The following is a 23,379-nucleotide window of genomic DNA, read 5'->3' on the forward strand; positions in this document are numbered from 1 at the left end:
CTTTCATTTTAATCAATGTAACAGTCAATAAGAGAACTTCTCAGTTATGTACAGACTGTAAACATCCACCACAGAAATGGTTCAAAACATTTTGCGTGGGGCATTTTTTTCGATAATAGCAAATAAAAAAGACACAAAGACAGTTGTTTCTGTTCTGTGAATCACTGGGCCTTTAGTATGAACATGCCTTTGTGTTCAGAGGATTGCACATCACATTTTCAGCTGCACAGATTAAACTGTGTGGGAACAGAGTCACACAGACTTACCGGAAATGCTAATATGAATACATCATTTAAAGAATGACCAAGAATCATGCGTTCCCTCCTATAATAAACATAAAACACTTGCAAAGATGTACTCAAGGTTTTTCCTTCTTTCAGAACTTGTATATGAAAGAGCCAAAGTGCATCAACTGGTCAGTGCTAAAAGAACTATATCACTATATGGACTATATGACTTTTTATGAAATATGAGTCATTTTCGCAGATCATTTTCCTACCCAGCAGTAAGACGACTCGATCTCTGAGGCCCCAGCTTTCGCTCCTTGTAGGTGCCGCCCATTTCATGACGTCAACCTAGGCCGCTTTGGCAGCAAACTAAACATCCAAAATTTGGAAAGCTGGACATGCATTATTACGCATATAAAATGAAAGTGTTTTGCCGATCACCACTAGGGTGTGTGTGTTAGCCTGGCAGAGCAGACACTTCCAGGAAGGGGCTGTTCCTCACTTTGTGACATCACAAAATGAAGACCCAGTCGTTTTCAAGGATTGGGAAGGGCTGGTGCTTCTTAGAAGAATGCTCAGAGATGTTTTAATGGATCAAAAGACCACTTTGGCGTAGTTTTGTAAGGAATTAACGTTATAATACACTTAAAAGCTAAAAAGAAATTTGATTTTGCATGATATAGGTCCTTTATGCCAAAAGCATTAAACATCTCAATTAAACTCAGGCTTTGTGTATATGAATTTAAAAAAGAGAAACCGGTTTCCAAATCTCTCAAAATGTTTACAAATATGCGAAAAAGCTTACTGAAAAAACAGAACATTTATACTATTATGAAAATAATAGGTTATGGGTCCATTAAATGTTTTTCATCTTGTCTTTGGGGCTTTTATTTGCATAAAAGAGATCACAATGTGAAAACTAAAAGTGACTTTACAGGAGCTTCATCAAATCTGCAACTTCTTGTTAGTATCAATTATCCATTTTCCAAACCAGCTGGTTCCAGGTTAGGGTAAAGTCTGCAGAAGGGACCAATAAGACACTGCTGCTGGTTTAACTAATTCCATGACCTTGATCCAGTCATCCACATGGAATCCTGAGCACTAGATACGTCTCCGTCTGTTGTACTATGACTAAAAACCTTTAGCACATTTTCTTTCATGACTTAGAAATTATCTACTGTTTACATAGCCAATGGCTGACAGAAGAACTCTGAGCAACAACAAATTTATTCATCAACATTTTTATGGCATGACTCTAGAAACAGCTGATAAGGGCTGTTAAAAAAGGACATTCTAAATAACTCCCAACATTTAGATGAGGTAAATTGTTTTGGATTACATACATATTAACACCGGAGATGTTGCCTGTGACATCTAAATATCACATGGTCTTGGAGATACCGTAACACTTTGACTGTTTACGTCAGGGGTGTCAAACTCATTTTCACCGAGGGTCACATCAGCATAGTGGCTGTCCTCAAAGGGCCAGATAGAACCTATACATGTAACTAAATGTAATGAAAAATAAATGTAACTACTCCTTAATGTTAAATAAACTCAATTATTTATTTATTTTAACTCTTTAAAGAGACAATTACAGTTGCATAGAAAACATGTTTGCTTGTTACTCTAGCATAAATCCTTTTACATTGGATTCTGTCAGGTTAGGTTATATGGACAGTGTTTAAGTCCTAATGTATAGTTAACCAATCCCATATTTCAAGTCCAATACCCCCTTGGATAAGAATAAATACACACCAATTTTTATTTTTAGAAAATAAAAAATTGTATGTTCTCGCAGGCCACTTAAAATGACATGGCGGGCCACATTTGGCCCACAGGCCTTGAGTTTGACACGAGGTTTACGTGAATCGGCTGATTTTGACGTGAAGAAAAGCTGATTTTAATATCGGGTTTGCACCGATATGAAACGCCTTACTAAGGTAAAGTGTTGCACAGTTGCACAGAGCCGCACGTTGGTTGCAGAAGCACTTCACGAGTGTAAAGTGTTGCATATCAGTGCAAGGCTGTTTTTCTCTACCTCAAAATCTGCAGAAATTACATTGATTCCGTAAATGCTTGAAGGGTTACAGTAGTTCAAAGAATCCAGTCTTAGAATGTTAAGCTAGTTACTGTTTGGTAAAAAAAAAAAAAAACAAGCATTCATGTAGTTGGACCAAAATTTCTCAAAAAATAGAATATGTAACAACATTTGTTTTCTGACATTACTTTGATGAATAATTTGTTTGCGTCTCTACTTTCTGCTCATCTAGACAGTAATGTTCAACCACAGACAGAGTAATACAGTCCAAGCATCCTGTTAGATTCAAAAGCAGGAAAACTGTTGGCTTTATTAAACCTAGAAATGGAAGGGTACCATTTTTATTTTTATTTTGTACAAAGTGTTGAGTTTCCAATCCAACCACTGAAAGTATGAGAAAGCTATTAGTTTTTGAAAGAAACAAAATGTAACACTCTTGCTTGTTATCAAAAATATCAGAGGATTACAGTGCAGAACATTTTGAATACACGAGAGTAGACACTGGTGTCTACTCTGACACCACGTAAATTTGTTCTTACGCTATGAAAATCTCCTCTTTCTAAGAAACCATTCCTATGTACTTTTCCACGGTTTGTGAAATCACTCATGCACAACTACAGACACACAATGACACATAGGCAAAGCCTCCAGGAACTATAAACCTTTTCAGAACTTAAACTTCAAAACTTTGAGGTTGCTACATAAAAAGTACTTCTCAAGTTACAAAATCTTCCTAAAATAGCCCAAAAGTACATAGGAGTTATTTCTGATGGCGTGCATTATAGTTTTTATAACTTACACAATATGTCAGACACACACACACATGCTTTACACTTGAAAAAAATAACTTAAACAGAAGATATTTTTTTTTAAAAACTGTATTTTTATATTAAAAAAGCAACAAGCCTTTTCCAAGTGGATTCTCATATAAAATCAAAACTATGCATCAACAAAGAAGAAATAAATTACTATCTCTTCCTGGAAATGGGGCGCGGGGGGGGGGGGGGGGTTCCTTTTAGAACAGTGGTTTACAGAATAAGTAATTTGTGTGCAGGAAATGGGCTCTGAGTCTTCTGTTGCTAGTGGGCTGGGAAATCAAAACAATGTTGTGATTGGTCTGTTTTTTTCTGATTTAGGGGAAAAGGCCTGACGCCAGCCTCTTCATCATAGTTTGTTAGGAGGGGGAAGAGAAGAAACCAGTAAAAGACATTAGAAGAAAACTGAAAATAGGGTGGAAATAGTTAGCAATAAAGACGGAGTAAAGAAAGATCCTTTATTTCCTTTGTTTTCTTTTAGATTTTTTTTTTAGTCTACGTTTATCTGGCTCAAGAGTCTCCTCATTTCTGTCCAGCTTCCATGATTTTTTATTATGATTACATAAACATATCTATCTTAAGAAGCAGATCAGAGGGAAATCATGGGGATTTTCCCACAGCAGAACTGGAGCAGACCCATCCTCCTACACCCACGCGTTCTTTTTTTTTTTTGCTTCTCTTGTCAACTCCCTCTGTCTAATGTCACGGAGAAAAAACACACATCTTCCACGAGAAGGCCTAAATATATTTCTACCTTTTATAAAAGACACTATAGAGTTCCCAAATGCTTGAAATGTAAAACAACAAACGACGTATTAGTAAACTATTAACTGTGTAAAAAAATACAAATGTGAAATAACTACACTCAAATTTGTAAATGTTGTTACTGTTGGGGGATATACTTTAATTTAATTTAAAATGTGATAATCTTTAACGCTGTAATAAAATGTAAACACATTACAATAGTTAGAATTATTATGTATTGCTATTACCTTGAAAATTTTGTTTTTAGTTTCAATTCAAAAGCTACTTTTTAAATGCATAACTCTGTTTTTCATCATGCCTTTTTACAGTTGAACAACTGTCTGTCAATCATAGGAAGTGGGTGGAGCCTACATTTTCAGAGACTGACCTTTTTGTCTGGGCACCAATTACACCCTGAATTTTAGACGTTTCATCCCAATGACTCAAAATAGCATCTGCTGTGAGATGGTCTATGCTAGATCATCTAGGGGACCCAGCTGCACAAATGTTGCCGTGACGCTGTGCATTAAAAACCATAGAGGGAGTCCAAGACTCCACCCACTTCATGAAATTGACAGACAAAATAATTTGGCTGAAATAAGTAATTCTGACATAAACAATTAGAAAAAAAACTGTACTGAAAGAAAAATCTTTAAAAACTGATTTAAACAGTTTTGAAATGTCAGCTTCTAGAAATAAAACAAGATCAAAAAAAAGTTTTTAATGTATTTAGACTAATTAAAATGCTATTTTAGGGTAATCCTTTTAAGCAGAAGTAAATCTCTTTATAACTATATTAGATTTTTGTCAATTGGAAAAAAGGTAATCAAATCATCAACTTTTTATTTTTATTCTACCTTTTGAAGCTTTTGAAGTGTGTGTATATATATATATATATATATATATATATATATATATATATATATATATATATATATATATATATATATATATATATATATACATACATACACACACACACACCGGGTACTCACAAAAAGTGAATGTGTGATACATTTGTAAATGTTTTCTTTTGTTTTTTGCAGATGAACACAAACATCTAGAAACGTGAATATTTACTACAGATGGGCTATTTTAGTACACTTCAAACATTTTTAAATAAAATTTCACATTCCATGCAAATCTGTTTTAATACTGAAGTCATACATGGTTCTTGCCCAATGACGGATTAAAGTATACAAATTAATATGCCACTGCATTAAAAACCACTCAAACTCCATTTACTGGTTAATTGTATACAGTTACTGGACAAGTGAAAAAACAGGATATGACATGTCTTAGGGTCAAAAGCAAATGAGATGTTTTAAATAGTAAACAAGTAAGTAAATAAGTAATGGAACCTCAGTTTATGCAGTTTATGTGGGGCATAAACATTGTGGTCACCAGTCACAGCACAAAAGTCCAAGGTGATCAACAAAATCACCAACATGTGGTAAAACACTAGAAAAACTCTATGTTCAAAAGATACTGCTTAGATGTGGTACCCTCTTTGCTTCTCTTTAATAAGTTCTAAGTTTGATGTAACTGAATACACCAGCAGCACACTAACAACACTCACAAACTGTGAGAATCACTGGTACCCTGCCCGCAGAAAACTGTCTTGTTTCTAAGCCTCAAGTCACATCACTAAATCAGCAGTGGGAGGATCAGGCGCAACACTTGGTTCAAGTGTATTTCCATTTAAAACATTGATTTTTTATAACCTTAAAACAAACGTTTATATTAACAACATTTTAACTACAGAAATATCCCAAGCCTTTGTTCCACCCATGAGTGCTGGTTTTATGTCTCTATTAGCTCAAGTATGTTATTACAAAAAAAGTTGATTCCAGATTTTTAAACAGATAAAACTAAAATTAAAGCAAAAGACTTGTTTGGAGAGGCAAAAAAGTACCACAGCAGGTTTTGTGTGTGTCTCCTGAGTGTTCACATGATGGTAGGACCTACCTCTGCAGCTTGTGTCTCTTGATGCAACAGAGTAAGGCCTGTCAAGTCTTCTAGAAACGAATGGGATGAATTAAAAACCTTGGACAGAAAGTCGAAACCTTCCTTCTCATAGTTGTCCAAGACCTAAAAAAAAAAAGAACACAGACAAAAACTTTAAATGAAATTGAATTTCCACTGCTGGGGTAAAACAATGGAGCCTTGAAGGGATCAGTTTAACGTCATAAGGTAAAAAGTTTAGTTTGAGTATCATATATAAACAGAGGTTGTTGTTTTTTTTGTTTTTTTGCCAGTACTTTACACTAGCCCCGCCTACACCCAACAGTAGCTGAGACAGGCTTCAATGACCCCGTGACCCTAAAAGGGATACAGCGGGTTAAGAAAATAGAAAATGGATGGATGGCGTTAACAAAAGACACATGATCTCTGACATTACCCATACGATTCTGATTGACAGAAATGGTACAAAACATTGACCAGAGTTTGCTTCAAACAGCTAAATAAGTTTCCAAAAATGGGAAACTTGGCAAAAAAAGAATTTTGTTGCCTCCCCCATGGGTTGACCCAACAAATTTAGGTTCTGATAAAAAGTAAAGTAAACAAAACACATATTTTTGAAAACAAACTATAAATACCATTTTTTTGGCATTCTCTTTGCACTGGAATTGATGATAACCTTGCTCACTTTTGCAACCAGCCTCCAGTGGTCATTTGAGGAAAAACAAAATGAGTTTTTACTCTATTTACATTGCAAAAGGTGGAAGTTTAATTTTTTTTAATGACCATTTATTTTTGTTGATCTTGACAGCAACTACTTGAGTTTTTCTGTTTTGCCTTTTGGCTTTTCTCTGCAGGGGGGCCAAAATTAAATCATCTGCCACCATCTAACCCTGTCCTCTGCATCTTTCCCACTCACACCTAGCAAAATTTCAAAGTACGGATAAAAATAGAGAATGCAGGTAATTACAGGAGATAAGACCGGATAATTCTGTCTCAGAAAACTAGAGAATTGGAATAAAAGGTTATGTTGAAAACAAATCAGCTATCTAACTCAAAGTACTTGAAAAGGGTTCCAGAGCTTTTAGGTGGTCTCTCAGTTTAGGTCAGTAGGCTATAATCATAGGGTAGACTGCTGACTCGATAGATGTCTAGACAACAGTCATCAACACCCTTCGCAAGCCAACAAAAGGTAGTCGTTGATAAGCTGGAGGTTCACAAAGTGCTGCATCTAAGCGCTTTATCACAACATGGGTTGGAAAGAGAGGTGTGGTAGAAAGAAGTGCACTAGCAACAGGGGTTGAAGGGAACTGCAGCCTTGAGAGGATTTTCAAGCAAAATCCATTTTAAGAATTTGGAGAAGTGTCACAAAGTCACAAAGACAATGAAAGACCATCACACACAGGTAAGTCTTTGATGTGGACTACAAATGTTGCAATCCTTATGTTAAGTCATTCACGAACTAGACACAACATGACATGTCTTACACACAGAGCCATAAACGCCTCCATGCCACAGTACATCTAAGTAGTAATTCATACAAAAACGCAAACCAAGTATTAAATGCATAGAAAAGAAAAAAGTGTTCACAAGTGTGACATTTGCGCTAAAAACATATTTTATGATGAGTCTGAGTCTGCTTTTCAGACAATATGAATTAAGGGTTTTCGTTACTTTTGATGCATAAATATTTTTTTTAAATAACAAAAATAAAAGTTTGAATAATGACAAAACATCTGTAGTGAAAACTACAAGTTTCACTTTTTAAAATGACTGAAAAAAAAAAATCACAATAAACCGATTTTATAATGTAATGCACTTTTTAATACTTGATCAGAAAACAAACCATAACCCCACCCAATCAACACCTGTTTGACCAAAATTCAGCACCTTTGAGGTCACACAACAGTTTTTGCCTTGATGTTAGATCAGTGCAAACTTCAAATAATTACAGTCACCCCAGAACAGGCTCATCCACACCCCTACACACTCATACATACACACACAAATCGAGTAGCCTCTTCACTACCTTTCTAAAGTTTGGCAGTCTATAATGAACGCCCCTAGGCCCTTCTCTACAGGTGTAGAATTACTAGTGTTTCAGACATCAGCACCCTCTGTGTGTGTGTATACAGACTAGTCTGGCGTCTATTCTTGCAGCCAAGATACGCCACACACAATGCACACTGATGTGTTCCTCATTCATCTTTTCAACCTCTTTCTTTCCTTCCTTTTTTACTTCTTTGATTCTCCACTTCCATCCACGGGTTCTGTTACGTGAGATGGCCAACGGTAAAATCCTACTTTGTTGAAATATAGCTGATTATGTCACAGAAAGCAACCTGATGACTGAGATGATCTTGTGATAAAGTCACTGCTCGCCACAGTGGCGCGCACGCACACACTCACACACACCCCCACACACACCCACACCCACACCCACACACACTCACACACACACACACAAATGCAAACAAAGGCCTGGGTCTAAAACCAACAAGAAATAAGAACGGATCTTAAACAAAAAACGATGTTAGTGAATGTGGGCTAAAGAGTTGAACTTAGATTAAAATAAAATTTAAAAAAAATCTTGGTTATTTTTATTTTAAAATGAACTTTCGTGGCTCTTTATTCAGAAAAAAGACAAACCTGTAGATCCAGCAGGGCTAGGTAAAACTTTCCAACACATAGTTACTGAAATGGGACAAAGTCATTTTCAAAGCTCAGTACAGAATAAAGACACATAGAGTCCCTTAACTTTCTCTCTTAAAGCATTTTTTATCTTTTCAAAAAAAAATCCCAGATACAAATTTGAAAGAGTTTTTATGATTGCTCCCAGAAACTACTCAAATAGTCAGTTTTTAGGTAAGTAAGATAAAATAGATAAGGATTCATTTTGTTAAAAGTATTTTTCTACAAAAGTGTTGATAAAAACGCATGAGCACTTTTTCATGTACATGTGAATTATTAAATACAGTTGGTCGTGAATCAGCTTCAACAGCAAAGTCCTTTTTAAAAAGTTAAATGCAACTGATATGCTATTGCAGCTTTATTTACTCAATTATAAATGTATCTGTTTTCTGCAACAACATATTTAATGAAAATGCTTCTTAGACATTTTACACAAAAAATGAATACTGATTCAACATTACATATGATTTGAAAGCCTATTTTAAAATACTGATGTTGTGCTCTGCAGCTAAACATAACTTTAAAGGACAAAGTAATTTTCCATAAATCATGCTCAAAATGAACTACCGAGGATTTGAGTAAGGTTACTTGGTGAATCAGTTTTGTCATCAAATCAAATTAGACACTGGCCTTTTACTTGAAAGTATTGCTTACTGAGTCATTAGGGTGTTTTTGGGTGTTGCAAAAGACAAAGAAAGGGCAAATTCTTGGAGCTAAATGTTTTCTGCCAATTGGAGTCCATTTTGAATTCAGACACCTAATAGCTTCGTATATGAATTTAGACAAAGACGTAAATTTTTACATGTTCATAATTAAAATTGCCTATTCATGCTATAAATGGGGACTTTAGCTTGGATATAGAAAGTGCACAACTAGAAACTTTAGAAAAGATAGAAACCAAGAAAATGCAAAAGCTGCATTAAGAAAAAAGTGGAGAAAAGTTAGCAGTCAGACAAAGGTGTAACAGTCACTATGGGAATAAAGACTGTACACTGTTTACTCTAAATTATTTGCTAATCTCCTTTAGATGCATTGCATTGCATTTACCGTAACTTATATGACTTCTAATTTGCAGGACTTTATTTATTGGCCTACGATTTGCAGCTATGACAGCTTCAATTATTTAGGAAGGAGTTAAAAGAAATGTTTAGGCCTGGTCTACAGCTTTCACTCTAATTCATCTTAAAGGTGTTCTATTGGGTTCCACACCAAACTCATTCCTCCATCTCCATGTGGACCTTGCTTTGTACACTAGTTGGCTGTCATGTCAAAACTGAAGGGGTCATCGACAAATTATTCTCACAAAGGTGTGAACAGGAAGCTCCTGAAAACCTAGGCCTCTCCGTAAAACGTCACACATGCCACAATGTTGTCAGACAAGTTTTGTTGTCGTGACAACGGCCAAACCCAGACTGGTCCATTAAAGTGATTCCTCACTACAAAGCATGCATTTCCACTGTAAGGGAGTCCAGTGGTAAATGTGGTTTACAACACAGTTTTACCCAAAATACACAACATACGACAATACTTTTGCTTTATGCTCTGCTGGATAGCTTGTTTACCGTCACACTACATCTTGAAGTTGAGTCATTGCATTTGTGCTTTTTGCCTTTTCCTTTTTAAATGTTTTGCCACTTATCCAAGTAGCTTAATCAGATGGAAAAAGATTATATCACCTGAATGAAGGAGAGCCTTCACAGACAGTCACACTGTAGTAAACCACATCAATATCCACTTGGAAGTCAACATTCTCAAGTGAATCAAAGCTCATTTGCTTAGTTCACAGTAGAGGTCAGAGGAGCTTTTACACAAACTAAAGTGAATGACCAGAAACAAACTCCAATGGGGATCAAACAGCCCAGAACAGGGGTCTGCAACCCTCACCACTTAAAGTGCCATTCAGGTCGATCTCTTACCAACTACAACCCGGTAGGAGCCATAAAGACTTACTTTACCCTTTAGAATAATAAAAGACTGAATTTTAGTTATGTTGTTGTTACTGTTATGATAAATATAAATAAACTTTTGGTCTTTTTGCATAAAAAACAAATAGAAAATAACTTTTTTTCAAAATATGCAATAGTTTGTAACTTTTGACAAAGGTTCACGTGACTTCCTTTCAAAATAAAAGACACCCAATATCAAATGGGATCATCTCAATACAGTATGTAGTGTAAAGTCAGCAGTGATTAAAAAAAATAAAAAAATACGTATGTACACAGTTTAATTTATCGTTGTTGGCATCACAGCCACACATTTTTAAAACTAACTACATTGTATTGAACTTAGCTAATTAAGAGAACCATACCTTATTCTTTGAACTAAAAGGTGCACTTAAAATCCTTGAATCCTTAAGTATCATTTTTGGTTGTGCTTACTGACCCCGAATTAATTTTCTGTGGTACTCAGTGCTCAAAAATCTGTCAGAATGTTTGACTTTGGTAAACTAAGTAACCAAACTGCATGATGAACCGCTTGGACCATTATAGATACTGTAGTAACACAGTTGCCTGCTGGGCTGATCTGACCTGTCCTTCAACTGTTTATGAATTAGTTGAATAATGTTTGACTTACCTGACTGTTTTGTTTGACTTGATGTGCAGCATAGTACAAAAAAGTATGTTAGTTTCTAAAATGAACCAGAGAGCCACAAACAAGGGTTCAAACAGCCACATGTGGCCACATGTGGCTCCGGAGGATCAGCTTGCAGACCACTGGCCTAGAGTTACCTTCGCTCAATGAGCAAAACAGTTCAAGATCCAACAAAGTCTCTTCAACTGCATTGGGTTGTTTCTTTAAAAGTACATGTGCGGGAATAAGAGGGTCCCCAACTGGAAGAGTGAGGTTACAGAGAGAAGAGATAAAGAAGGTGGAGGATTTGAAGTATCTAGGGTCAACAGTCCAGAGGAATGGAGAGAGTCGAAAAAAGAAGTGAAGAAGCGAGTGCAGGCAGGTTGGAATGGGTGGAGAAAAGTGTCAGGTGTGATGTGTGATAGAAGAGTTTCAGCTCAAATGAAAGAAAAGGTGTAGAAAAGGTGAGACCAGCCATGTTGTTTGGCCTAGACACAGTGGCACTGAGGAAAAGCCAGGAAGCAGAGCTGGACGTAGCAGAGATGGCCATTATGGATAGGATCAGGAATGAGTACATCAGAGCACATGTTAGAGGTTTTGGAGATTAAGGCTACGTTCACACTGCAGGCTGAAACGACCCAATTCCGAATTTTTTGCCCCTAAGCGGCCCAATTCCGATCTTTTCATGACAGTCTGAATGACACAGATCCGATCTTTTCAATTGCGACCCAGGCCCCGTGGGTTTGCCGTCCTGATTCCGAATTGTAACGGTTCTTTTCAATTGCGACCGCCGTCTGACCGGCCAGGCGACTTGATTCCGAACTGTACGTCATCGACACGCAACACGTTGTCATCGACGCGAAAAAAGTTATCGCGGTAAAGGTTCAACACCACGCTCTGCCATTTAGCTGGAATTTTTTTCAAAAACCGCCCAGTTGCGATAAGAGCCCTGGACGGTTTTTGAAAAAAATTCCAGATAAATGGCAGAGCGTGGTGTTGAACCTTTCCCGCGATAACTTTTTTTTTTCTCCCCTTTCCGACCGTGCTCAAGCGCGGGGGACCCGAGGCGATCCTCCTCCTCCTCCCTGTTCTGATCCTTAGATTCTCCGGAATGGGTTAATAAAGAGTCCATAGTATTTATTCTGGGGGAAACCTTCTTTTATTACCGTCATCCTTCCTCCGTAACACACAACATGAATGCGCGCCCACACTGCCCCCCCCCCCCCCCCCCCCCCCCCCCCCCCTATTCTCTATCGCGGCATGCGCTTGCACACACACACACGCGGGGGCGCGGCCCCAACACATACACATTCCTCTTCCACTACAGTGGGTACAGACGATCCCGACTCCAATGCCTTCTTAAAATGAGAAGATTGTAATTGTGCTGCTCCTTCGTGAAAATAAATTTAATATTACAAAAAGAGCTCCGCTTTTGACAACACTGTTGTTGACATCCATTGTTAACGTTGGCTCCGCAAACAACAAGTGACGTCGTTCACCGTTGAGTATTCTTCTGGCTTCTGCGCATGCGGGTCTCGTTTGGGTCGTGTCACGGTCACACTGGAGATCACAAAAGTTCGGATTTACTTGGAAATGTGAACGGTCTAGCAAACAATTCGGATTTTTTCAAAAAATCCGAATTGAGCATTAAGCCCTGCAGTGTGAGTCAGAGAGGCCAGACTGAGATGGTTCAGACCTGTCCAGAGGAGAGATGGTGAATATATTGGTAGAAGGATGCTGAGGTAAAGAGGAGGTATATGATGCAGTGAACAAAGACATGAAGGTAGCTGGTGTTAGAGTAGAAGATGCAGGGCACAGGGTCAGATGGAGGAAGCTGATTCACTGTGGATGACTCCTGAATGGAAAAGCCAAAAGGAAAAGAAGGAGGATAGGGAATTGCTTTTTTCTGACACCAGTCTTCAAAATCATTTCAGAGATTGAAACATTTGATTCTTCAAGGTTTGTGTAAAATTTAGTAACAGAAGGAAAAGGCTTTATTTTTTTTTATCAAAACAAAACCCCATAAAAACTACTTTGTTGACACAGACTCTGTAAAGAAATCCTTGTACCAGAATTGAACTAACCAAACATTCTTTAACAGAATAATGAGTTGCAATATGAGTATAATTGAACAACTCATGCTTAATTTTTTCTATAAAAAGTTTCATTAAAAGTGGTGGGACATTATGCTTTGTGGTATCTAAGCAGCTGTAGTAAAATGTGTCTAGCGTGGTTTTAGACAACGCCACGTCAGCTGTGATTTACTCTTTGGCATGTCACTTTATTGGCTTGAAGCCCTCAAAGAAGTTAGGAAACACACACACAGACACACTGCACCACACGGTGAAAAGCTCCAACTCTACAGGAACCGCTCCAGCCCAGACAGGGGCTGAATTGTTTAGTTTCCAAGGCAACCTGGCAGCCCACAGCTGACTGCGGCAGAAATATATACACAGACAGACATGCACTCAGTCACACAGAGAAACACACATCCAAAAGTGAAGACAAACAAAAGGCACACACTGGCCATTAAAGAGGACACCATTACAAAAAGAAAAGAAAGAGGAAAACGTTAAGGGATTTTATTTTTAATTTTTTAAATTGAAAATTGGAGTTGTGTCCTAACGCCAAGTGCAATATAATGGTGTAAAGTGCAACATATATGATGTATATGTTTGTAGGTCAAAGACCTGAGTTACTTCATCAGGTTAACTTTAAGTGAAAGTAACTGTTTTTAATTTTCTGTGAGTCATTTGCTGTAAAAAGGTCTTTAACCTATTTGTTTCTTATAAATATGCAAATAGACTAAAGAATATTGTTGTCTCGGAAACCTTTTTTGTTGCAAAGTTCAGTGCTGGTGAAATTTCAATGCTCAAGATGTTACGGACCTGGAAAAACCTAAACAATGAGGTTTATTCATTATCTGATGATTGTAACCCCAAAAGGAGGTGGCAGCATGATAGTGTGCCATTGCCTGAATAGCATGATGATACAGCAGTCAACACTCACCATGACTCTTTAAAGCTGCGTTCACACCAAACAAGATTTGCGCAGCAGAGGTGGCCACTTTTAATGTCTAGGTAATGGTACAGACATTATCTTAGGTTCTGCGGCGCGATTTGAGCAGCAGGCGCAGAACCTAAGATAAGCGGCGCGAAGGTCCAGCAGCAGCGTGATTTGACGAGATTTCAAATATCTGAATTGTGGGTAGGTCGCCGCGTTGCATCTACCAATCAAGGACTAAGCTTTGGGATGTGACGTTTTCAGTGAATTGATCAGCGGGCATAATACACATTCAATGCCAGCGTTTTTGTCCTGAACCTCCATCTACTTTGTTAACCCACTGGGGCCGCAGGGTTGCCGGAGCTAATGTTGGATAGGTTTCCAGCTCACTGCGGGGAGGAGAAGGCAGCCTGCTTGGGCCCTCTGAACTTAGTAATATTTTCCTTATTTTCAAAGGTCCCCTAATTTTATTTTGTTTTTCTTTTCTCCTCTCGGGTTAATGCGGGACACTGAGGTTTCAAACTGAGAAACAGAAACCCCGCAGAAGCAGCTTTCATACAGACACAGCTCTCGAAGTGGGAGTGAAGGGAAGCTCCAGGTACCAGGAGAATCTATGAATGATCTCATGAACCCAGACATGGAGATGTGATTACCAGTGTTTTGTAGCGTTCTTTAAAATAGATAAACCTGATCTCTCAACATCATTTGTGTCTTCCATGCATTGTAAACGGCATGAATAGACACCGCTCCATATAGCGATCAGGTGAAAAACATTAGCTGGAAGCTCCTCCCACACGCGACCGTGTCGTCATGCTCAGGGACACATTTTTGGACAGGCGGCGAGCAAAGAATTTGCCGCTGTGAAAAAGAGGCAGCCAAAGCAAATTTGCACCATGAATCGTGTTCGGTGTGAACGCAGCTTTAGAGCAGAGATGAAAACATCTACTAGCTTCGAGGAACTAACATGATTGCATTTGCATTTACTGAGATTAGAAAGGCGCCATCTAAGCTACCTTAATGGTGAAGCCTCGGCAGACACAGAAGTTGAAAAAAATTGCTGATGCATGTGTCGAGTTGATTCAACTTTTGAACAGTAAATGTATCTCTTGTGTTTTGAGAAACCCTATGATGGAAGACAAGAACAGAGAATCATGAGGAACAATTACACCTGCAAGGAAATGAGGCATGTTATCAGACTGACTACCATCGCTAAAGAAGAGGAGAGTTGAGATGGTTGCTGTTTATATCATCAGGAGAGAGAATGCCATCAAACCCTATACAATGCGGGTTAGACATTGGGCAAAGGACTTCTTGTTGCTATGGTTTCTAAAGGAGTGCTTGAAAGTATTTAATCATTTAAAATACACATAACTCACAGGGAGACAAATAAAACGTTTTCTTAGTTTAAAGCTGCACTTTGTGTTTTTGTAGAAACAGAAAAAAACTATTCCAGTGAAAACTAAACTATGATGAGAGCCACACGGTCATACTGAGTCAAGGGTATGGAGCAGAGACATTAGTGATGCTGAAATAATTTGTTCTGAGTGTGAGATGTAGGACCAGCGTACAAAAGCATGCAGAAAAACATGGTGGAGTCATTATAAGACATTGTAACACAATGACTCCACTTGTAGACATAAAGACAAAATGGACAGAGTGAGAAGTATCTTAGATAATAGCTGGTAGGGTTCTGGAGCTGCATCAGCAGACTATGCCTTCAGGATTGAAGGTAGAGACATCCAAATTTAGTAGCAGAAAGGCTTCATAATAAATACTGGAAATACTTCCCATGTTAATAACAACGTTGCAAAGTTTGAGGGGTTTGTCAACATTTCCAATGCAAAGGTGTTGCACAGAAATGCAGGTATTTTCCTGCCAGGACTTTACTCTAAAGTCAACCACTTCGAGGGCAACAGTCACCTTAACACAAGTCAAGACATGTTAACCCAAAAAGATGGTACTAACTGCTTATTATTCATGAGAATGGCGATTATATTATCTAACTAGAGGGAAATTAGAAGAGTAACAACTGTCACAATTAACAAATGTGGCATAAAATATTGGATAATTACAACTTTAAAGATGGGCTAAGATTGAAAAACATTTTAAAGGATATGCAGAGTAAAGGAAAACCGAAAAAATTAAAACAAAAGTATGGTCAAGAGAGGCTGATTTTTTTTAAATGGGTAGATGCATGTTTATTGAAAATCAGCTGCCTAAAAACCTGTGAAGCTTTGCTGTCCAAACACATGCCACACTACAAAACAACACATTAAGAAGAAAACAAGGAAAAACCCTTACCAAATGCTGACAGTTAAAAAGCCTTATGGAAAAGTCTCCATATTATTTATTCAAACAAGGAAAAACTTGATTCTGAATGTCATTAAGAATGTTTTGTTGTTTACAATAACAAGCCTACCTATTTGGTTTATCCTCCTGACACAGAGAAGGTTCAAAAATTCAAAAATTTGTGGGCAAGTCAAGCATGAAATTGCAAACACAGACAGATGAGGTACACATGACAATGACATAAACAGCATGACAGGATTCAAGAGTATTCTGAGGAAGTGTTATGTTTAAGGCAGTCAGTGGACTTAATGGATGAGGAAATCAAGTAGTTAAAAAAAACACTTTTACATTAACTACTGTGCCAACGAGCAAGAGATCAGTGAAAGGATGGTGGATTCAGATTAGATTAAAGGTAATGATAAATATTAAGTTGACGCTGCTCACATTTCGGCTTATCCCTTCAGGGGTAAGCCACAGCAAATCAGCTTTCACTGAGTCACACAGGTGGTTCTGGCTGAGATTTTACACGCCGGATGCCCTTTCTCACATAACCCTGTATTCTCCCGGCACAGGTAGACCCAGTCTTGGATCTAAATCTAGAATGCTGTTGACACAGCAGAGACAGAATGACAAGTAAAGAAAGGCCTAAGATGTATCATTGAGATGCAAATATGTTCACCATTTCTGCCTTAGCAAATAATAATCTCTCCCTCAACTCATGTTGGGCAATATTCCTTTCAAACTAATGCAATCCTTTTCCACAGAACCATCTCTGTGGTAACACTGGCAAAAACCTGACACCTTTCACTGGGGTCGGATGCTGTACTTTTTTCCTCCCTCTACTCTTCCTGAAATGTAGGCGGGGAAAACTTTTAGTGAAGAAGCTTAGCAGCTTTTACCTCCCATCCCCTCCCCTCCCCTCCCGCCTCTTAGTTTCTCCCCCGTATTCACATGAAAGTGATAGAGCTGGAGCTTTATGACCTCTTTATCCACACAAAGAGAGCATTCAGATCGGGGGAGAATGAGGTGAACCAGCCCTCCGCTCATCACAGCTCCGCTTTTTTTAGCCCTGAACCTTCTGTACTTTTAACCTCACTACACATGCACATACACACCTACATCCACACACACACAATTTTCATTTTTTTCATTGTTTGTGTAACTTTTTCTTTCTTTCTTTTTTAAATTACCGCTCAGATTCTCCATCCGTCTTTCAACATAAGTCACATTTCTGGTCACAGCTGACCATTAATGGCAAGTCAGTATTAAGAAAAAAAAAAAACAACAACAACAAAAGAAAAGGTCATTTCTCCCACCCCGTTTGACTTATTTTAGATGCCTTCCACAACACATTTATGCACACAAACGGGCACATGCTCACATAAACACCAGCGGTGGGAGCTAATTCCACTCATACGACAGTTACTGACATCAGTGAGCAACTGCTGCCTGATCGTTACCAGATGGTTTCACCAGCTTTCCTGTGTGTGTCTCTTCAGTAATCCTGAAGGAATAACATTTCAACACAGCAACACTGACTTTACATTATGGAAACGGGAGGGCTGGGAATCCCCCAAATTCTGCTACGGTTGCAACTTGTGTTTCAGATCGTTGCTGTCACATAGTAGACGAATCTGATGATAAAATCAGAACTCTCTAAACATATTTATGGTTTTACTTTTTTGGTAACATTTCATAGGTCATTTTTTTTTTGATACTTCAACAAAAAGACCAAAAACAAATTGGGACATTATGGAACAAATATATTTTTAAAAAATTATTTTTTATATGTTTTTTTGGCACGCCACAACTATTCCTCCTCTTTAGAAATCCCCAAACTGTGGATTGTCCTGTAGAGCTAAAAATGAAGCCAATCAGGCAATTGATTGGCACCACATGTGGGCGTGGGCTCCACCACAGTGGTGAGGTGGTGGCTTTCCCGTAACTTATATTTCCAAATCCACAAAACCTTAAAATAAAGTCAATAGTGGAATAGGTTGCTGAAGGATCAACTGCCAAAAGGCATTACTAAAATCAATTAATATTTCTACCAAACACATTGAGCAACATCCACATTAACTACATCACAGAACTGTTGTGTTTTGGACTTGTAATCATTCAAATTGACACCATAAAAGAATTGGGTCACTTACGATGGGTGAGCAGGCGGTGCATTTGTCAAAGGCCAGGCTGGCAGGCAGGACATTGTCAAATCTTGAAAGAAAGCCTCGAATCTGTGGAGATGATTCAAGATTTCTCAAAGTGTGGCACATTTTTTGAAAGAAGACAACTATACAGACAGTTTGAAAATTGTAAAATGAACAAAACACTTTAATGACACAATACCCTGGGACATCCGTTTTGTAAGCAGAAAAGCAATAAAAAATAAACTGATGGGGAAAAAAAGTCAGCTCTCTGGTTTTCTTTTTGTTCAGGAGTAGACTGAGAGCTCCATCTGGTGGGAGGCAACGTCAACATGTTCTGCATGTCTGATCATAGTAATTGCATGCTTTTACTACAGTCTTTTTTGAAAAGTACTACAAATTAACAGCGCTTACAAGTAAAAAAATAATGAATAGCAAATTTTTGCTCCTCCTTTTATTAAAAAAAAGAGTAAATTCTTTTAACTATGTTTTAGGAAAACCCTTTTAACTCATTTGCAAACTGCAAACTGCAAAAGGGATTTCCATTGACATCAAAACTGTCTTTTCAAATGCAGACATATTCAAAGAATTGTAAAAATAAATGTCGAGAAATGTAGAGCAGGACTGTAAGGGGCCATGCAGATGTAACATTAATGCAAAGTGAGAGCTAGAGAAGCACTCATGCCCAGTGGTTGATCCAACAAATGTAACAGTGTGAGTGAAGAAGTGAGTCATCTTAAAGGGTGAGCGTGGGCAAGAGAGATGGAAAAGCTCAGAGTACCGGTCTTTTTAAAAACTGGACCGACAGCAGAAAGAGAAGCACTCAGAAAAGCTGCCTAGATAACAATGTGATCATGTGATCAAGTAATGGCTAAAAACCTTTGATTTTTTATTTTTTTGCATTTTTCATAAACAAAATTCAAATGTAAATAAATTAAGCAAACTAATTTTAAAATTGTTTTAATTCATACTGGATTTGTAAATCTCTAAATATTTTTGGTTCAGTATTAACTGGCATAATAATAAGAAGGAAGCTTAAGTTTCTAGCATTTCTACCAGCCTTAAAGCCTCCCTTCCTTTTTCAGCAATACTTAACTGCTTAAAAATGCATCTAAAAGCATGCTTTTCATGTTTTATCATAATCTTTGACCTCTACATGCTTTTTCTAGTTTAGTGGCATCAATTAAAGTGGAAGGAGGGTCATAAACATGCAGATCCCGGCCAGCAACGCTTTGTTTTCCTCCGAGTTACCACAAGCTGTCACTGTGGCTCCGCCAAAGAGACAGCCAGCAGCCTGAAAGCAACGTTTTCTACAAAAACAAGCTGCAACGAGCAATTCAGGTGTGATATTTCAAATGTTACATATCCACATTTCACTCCACAAGAACGTTGCACTCTTTGCAGTTTCATCTCTGGGATGACTGTCACATGCGCATAAACAGTGGCATCTTTCTGTGGGTTATTTGGATGGAATATTGTGAGCAGCAGAAGTGTCAAGCGAAAGGCACAGAGGGATTCATATTCTCAGGATGATGAATACTGATGATGATGATGCAAATGGAGGTGGTGAGACACAGCACACAGTTAGCCAAGAATACAGTTTTGGATGGCTATAAATCCTCTCATCTTTCTGCAGCAGGAGCTCCACCTCAACCCCAAGTCCTTTATTTATTAACCCAATAGATCTGTTATGTTTTTTACAGTTTTCCTGTGGAACAGAAAGTCGTTTCAACATTTTGACACATTTGAAGTAAAGATTTCTAGTTCTTTGATTTGAGTGATGATTTGGATTGGACTTTTTCTTATAATAAAAAAAAAAAAAAAACACTTGTTGACTGATTTTTTTTTGCGTGCATATTGACAATTTAAGCACTACTAATAAGCTTTTAAAAAAACGTTCAAGCTGACATTATTGCTATTATAACTAGTTGAGTTGCTAATATGCAAATGCGACTTCATGTATTTAATTGTGACTTTCTGCAACATTTCCAGCTCCGTCTTGTCTGACCTTAGCTTCTGTGTTTCTTGACCTCTGGAAGGTATTGTCTCTTCTGACGTGACAAAAGCTTTAGACTTGACCTGGTTCTGCTTTAGAGCTCAACTCATTAGTGCACATAATGCCAAAAAGGGAAGCATATCTGCAGCAAGAGCTTGTGTAATATGTCTCTAGTATTTTGGCCTAATGGGATTTTGAGCCATGATAAGACAGTTTTGAGGCACTTTGGTGTCCTCGCTAAAAAGTCTGAGATGAGTTTTATAAAAAATTAATATGAATATTAAAATGTATAAATGACAGTGTTTTCTTCGTTTAGCTTTAAAAACTTTTACTGCTCCAAATATAGAATACAAAGTAAAAGATAACCAAAACTTAAAAAATATATTTATGAATAAAATTACATAAAGAAGGCTCTTAAATGTCTCACTCTGATCATCTTTCGATATTTTTTAAAATGGTCCCCGCTGGTCTTTTAAATATGATTATGCTTGTGATTTTAGGCAAAAACCAAAAACTAGACATTTTTTGTAGCACATAGTTTCTGCAGAATGGCAGGAATTCATTCGCTTCTGTGTTGTGGGCGGGATCATTTGCTCAGAGTAAGCCTACCCTCACTTCCCGTCATCCCTTTGTGTACACTATCTCCTGCTAGCTTACAGCCCCTTACAACTCCAAGCTAACATTAGCGGTACAACAAAAATGGCGAGCAATATTGATGCCATCCAGCTGTACAGTTTTAAGTCAGATTCCAGCTCAGACGAGGAAAACAAAGAAATATTTGGATCTAGTCGTCTATAGGTAGATGCATCAGAAAGGAGCACAGCAGGGATCTTATGGCTCCTTGCATTTGCGACGTCACAAGTACAGCCCATTTTAAACTCCTGATTCACCACGATTTGAGTAAAGAAAATACTCTGAAATGCAATTTTAAACTTAATTTTCTTTATACTTGTCCTCCATCATGAGAACAATGCCAGAAGAACATGTTATAAACACCAGAAATCCAATTCTCATCTTTCATGCCTTCAAAAAAAAATCTAACATAGACTTGAACTTTGTTTTAGAAGAATTAGGTTACACAACTCTACATCCGCAGCCATTTAGCCCAGAGGATTATTAACAGACCTCAGGTAAAATATGAACTTGCTCAGCTTCATTCAGTCAATTTTGGAAGGAGTTACTTCAAGCCATTCTGGATTTAAAAAAAACTGAAGGTTTTTTTTAGGAAAAACATATTTTAACCTACTTTTGGGATTAAAAAAAAGACATTTTCTACAGATAGCTTGAAGTTTGAACCTAAACATAGAACATATCTTAATCATAATTCCAATAGATCCTGTAATGTTCTTAAAACAGTTTCACAAAAAAAAATCTCATATGTGTGTAAGAATATGTTTCTGTGACTCTGACCTGATGTGGCACCAGACCCAGCGATGTGGGAGGTTCATTCATTCGGTCATCACTGCTGCTGGCCACTGCATATCCCCTGGAGACAGAGAATGACAGAGACATACACATTTAACAAGATTACATTTTTACATAATGACATCAGTTATGCAGGTTTGGTGGTCTTCATGAAGCCATAATCACAAATGTTCTGCTGTGACACAAGCAGACATCTTTGAAAGTAAACTTCAACATTAAGGTCAGAAAATGATTTCTTTCCCTTCTTATTATTATTCTTTATTTTCATTATCACAAATTCCCATGCAAAGAAGTGACAGTGTGAAGGTTTTCAGAGGGTTAAGTAATTCACCTCTCTTTTCCCTCCAAATATGTCATCACTGATTCTAAACAAGCCCATACTTTTACTCATTTAATCTTTAATGCTGATAAAAAAAATGTCTTCTAATCTTACTGGTGTTTTCAGAGAATGATCAATGAAGTCAAGCCTCAACTGCATTTGCTGAAGTACAGCATCCCCAGAATGACCTTTTGTTCGAAAGAATAGGATTTCAGGGATCACTCTTCCTACCCATCCCTGTGAAGTGTTCTAATCTGAAAACATCAACTTTATCTTTTTTTTTATTGATTGCAGTCTTTTGGGGATTCAAAAGTAAACACTTTAATGGCATTTGCTTTAATTGATAATAGTTTAATGAGGTCAGATGATCCAAAACAGTTGTAAAATGAATCCCAACATGCCTCAGACTTTCTAGAGCTCAAATGCTGAAATTAAAATTCCATCAGAACACTGAAGAGAGATTCAAAGGGATACTGAGGAGTTAGGATTTAAAGGGAAGGAACACAGCAGAGAAACACACACACACGCACGCGCACACACACGCATGCGCGTACACACACACACACAGAAAAGCCAATGCAAGAAATTGAGACCTTTTTGTAAAGGAAAAAAAGATGAACAACATCTGAGCACATGGAAGCTCTCCCTCTCCTCTCCGCTCTATAAGCTTTCCATCAAGACAGAAAGAATAGCTGCGTAACAGCCTATCTTGAAAATAGCTGTCTTATCAGGCTCAGCAAGTGGTTACCTTAATATGACCTTCACTGAGAAGCATGCAGAGACAGACACACACTTACACAAAACGCTACTTTCAAAAAAGGCCTGCTGTGCACATGACTGCACACTTAACCGGCATGAAACATCTTTTTCAGGCTTTAAAGGAGGAGAAAGCAAATGTTGGAAATACAAACGAAATGCAGAGCTTTAAAGTTTACTCCACAGCAGTTTTGAGTCAAAGAAGATCAAAAAACAGGTAAAAAAAAAAAAAAAAAAAAAGTCTGCATGCTGCCAAAAACCCTCCAGTTCTCATTTGAGACAGACAAAAGCACTAGGGGCCCCTTCCTAAACTACAGGAGTATCTAACATCCATCCTATGGTGCATAGGTTTTGGAAGTTTTTACTTTCACTAAGAAATGTGTTTTTGTAAATTGT

At 37.7% G+C, this 23,379-nt stretch overlaps 1 protein-coding gene across 1 annotated transcript in view; it reads right to left on the reverse strand.

The window, feature by feature from the left end:
• atg7 (autophagy related 7) overlaps positions 1-23,379 on the reverse strand; it is an 85,209-nt gene that overhangs the window by 24,059 nt on the left and 37,771 nt on the right. Inside the window, exons 16-18 of the mRNA XM_004068648.4 lie at positions 21,894-21,969; positions 18,497-18,577; positions 5,796-5,918 (exon numbers count right to left, since the gene is read on the reverse strand). Coding sequence (XP_004068696.1) covers positions 5,796-5,918; positions 18,497-18,577; positions 21,894-21,969 — 280 coding nt within the window. The remainder of the gene's footprint in view (positions 1-5,795; positions 5,919-18,496; positions 18,578-21,893; positions 21,970-23,379) is intronic.

Source organism: Oryzias latipes, chromosome 5, assembly GCF_002234675.1.
Source record: "Oryzias latipes chromosome 5, ASM223467v1".
NCBI lineage: Eukaryota > Metazoa > Chordata > Actinopteri > Beloniformes > Adrianichthyidae > Oryzias > Oryzias latipes.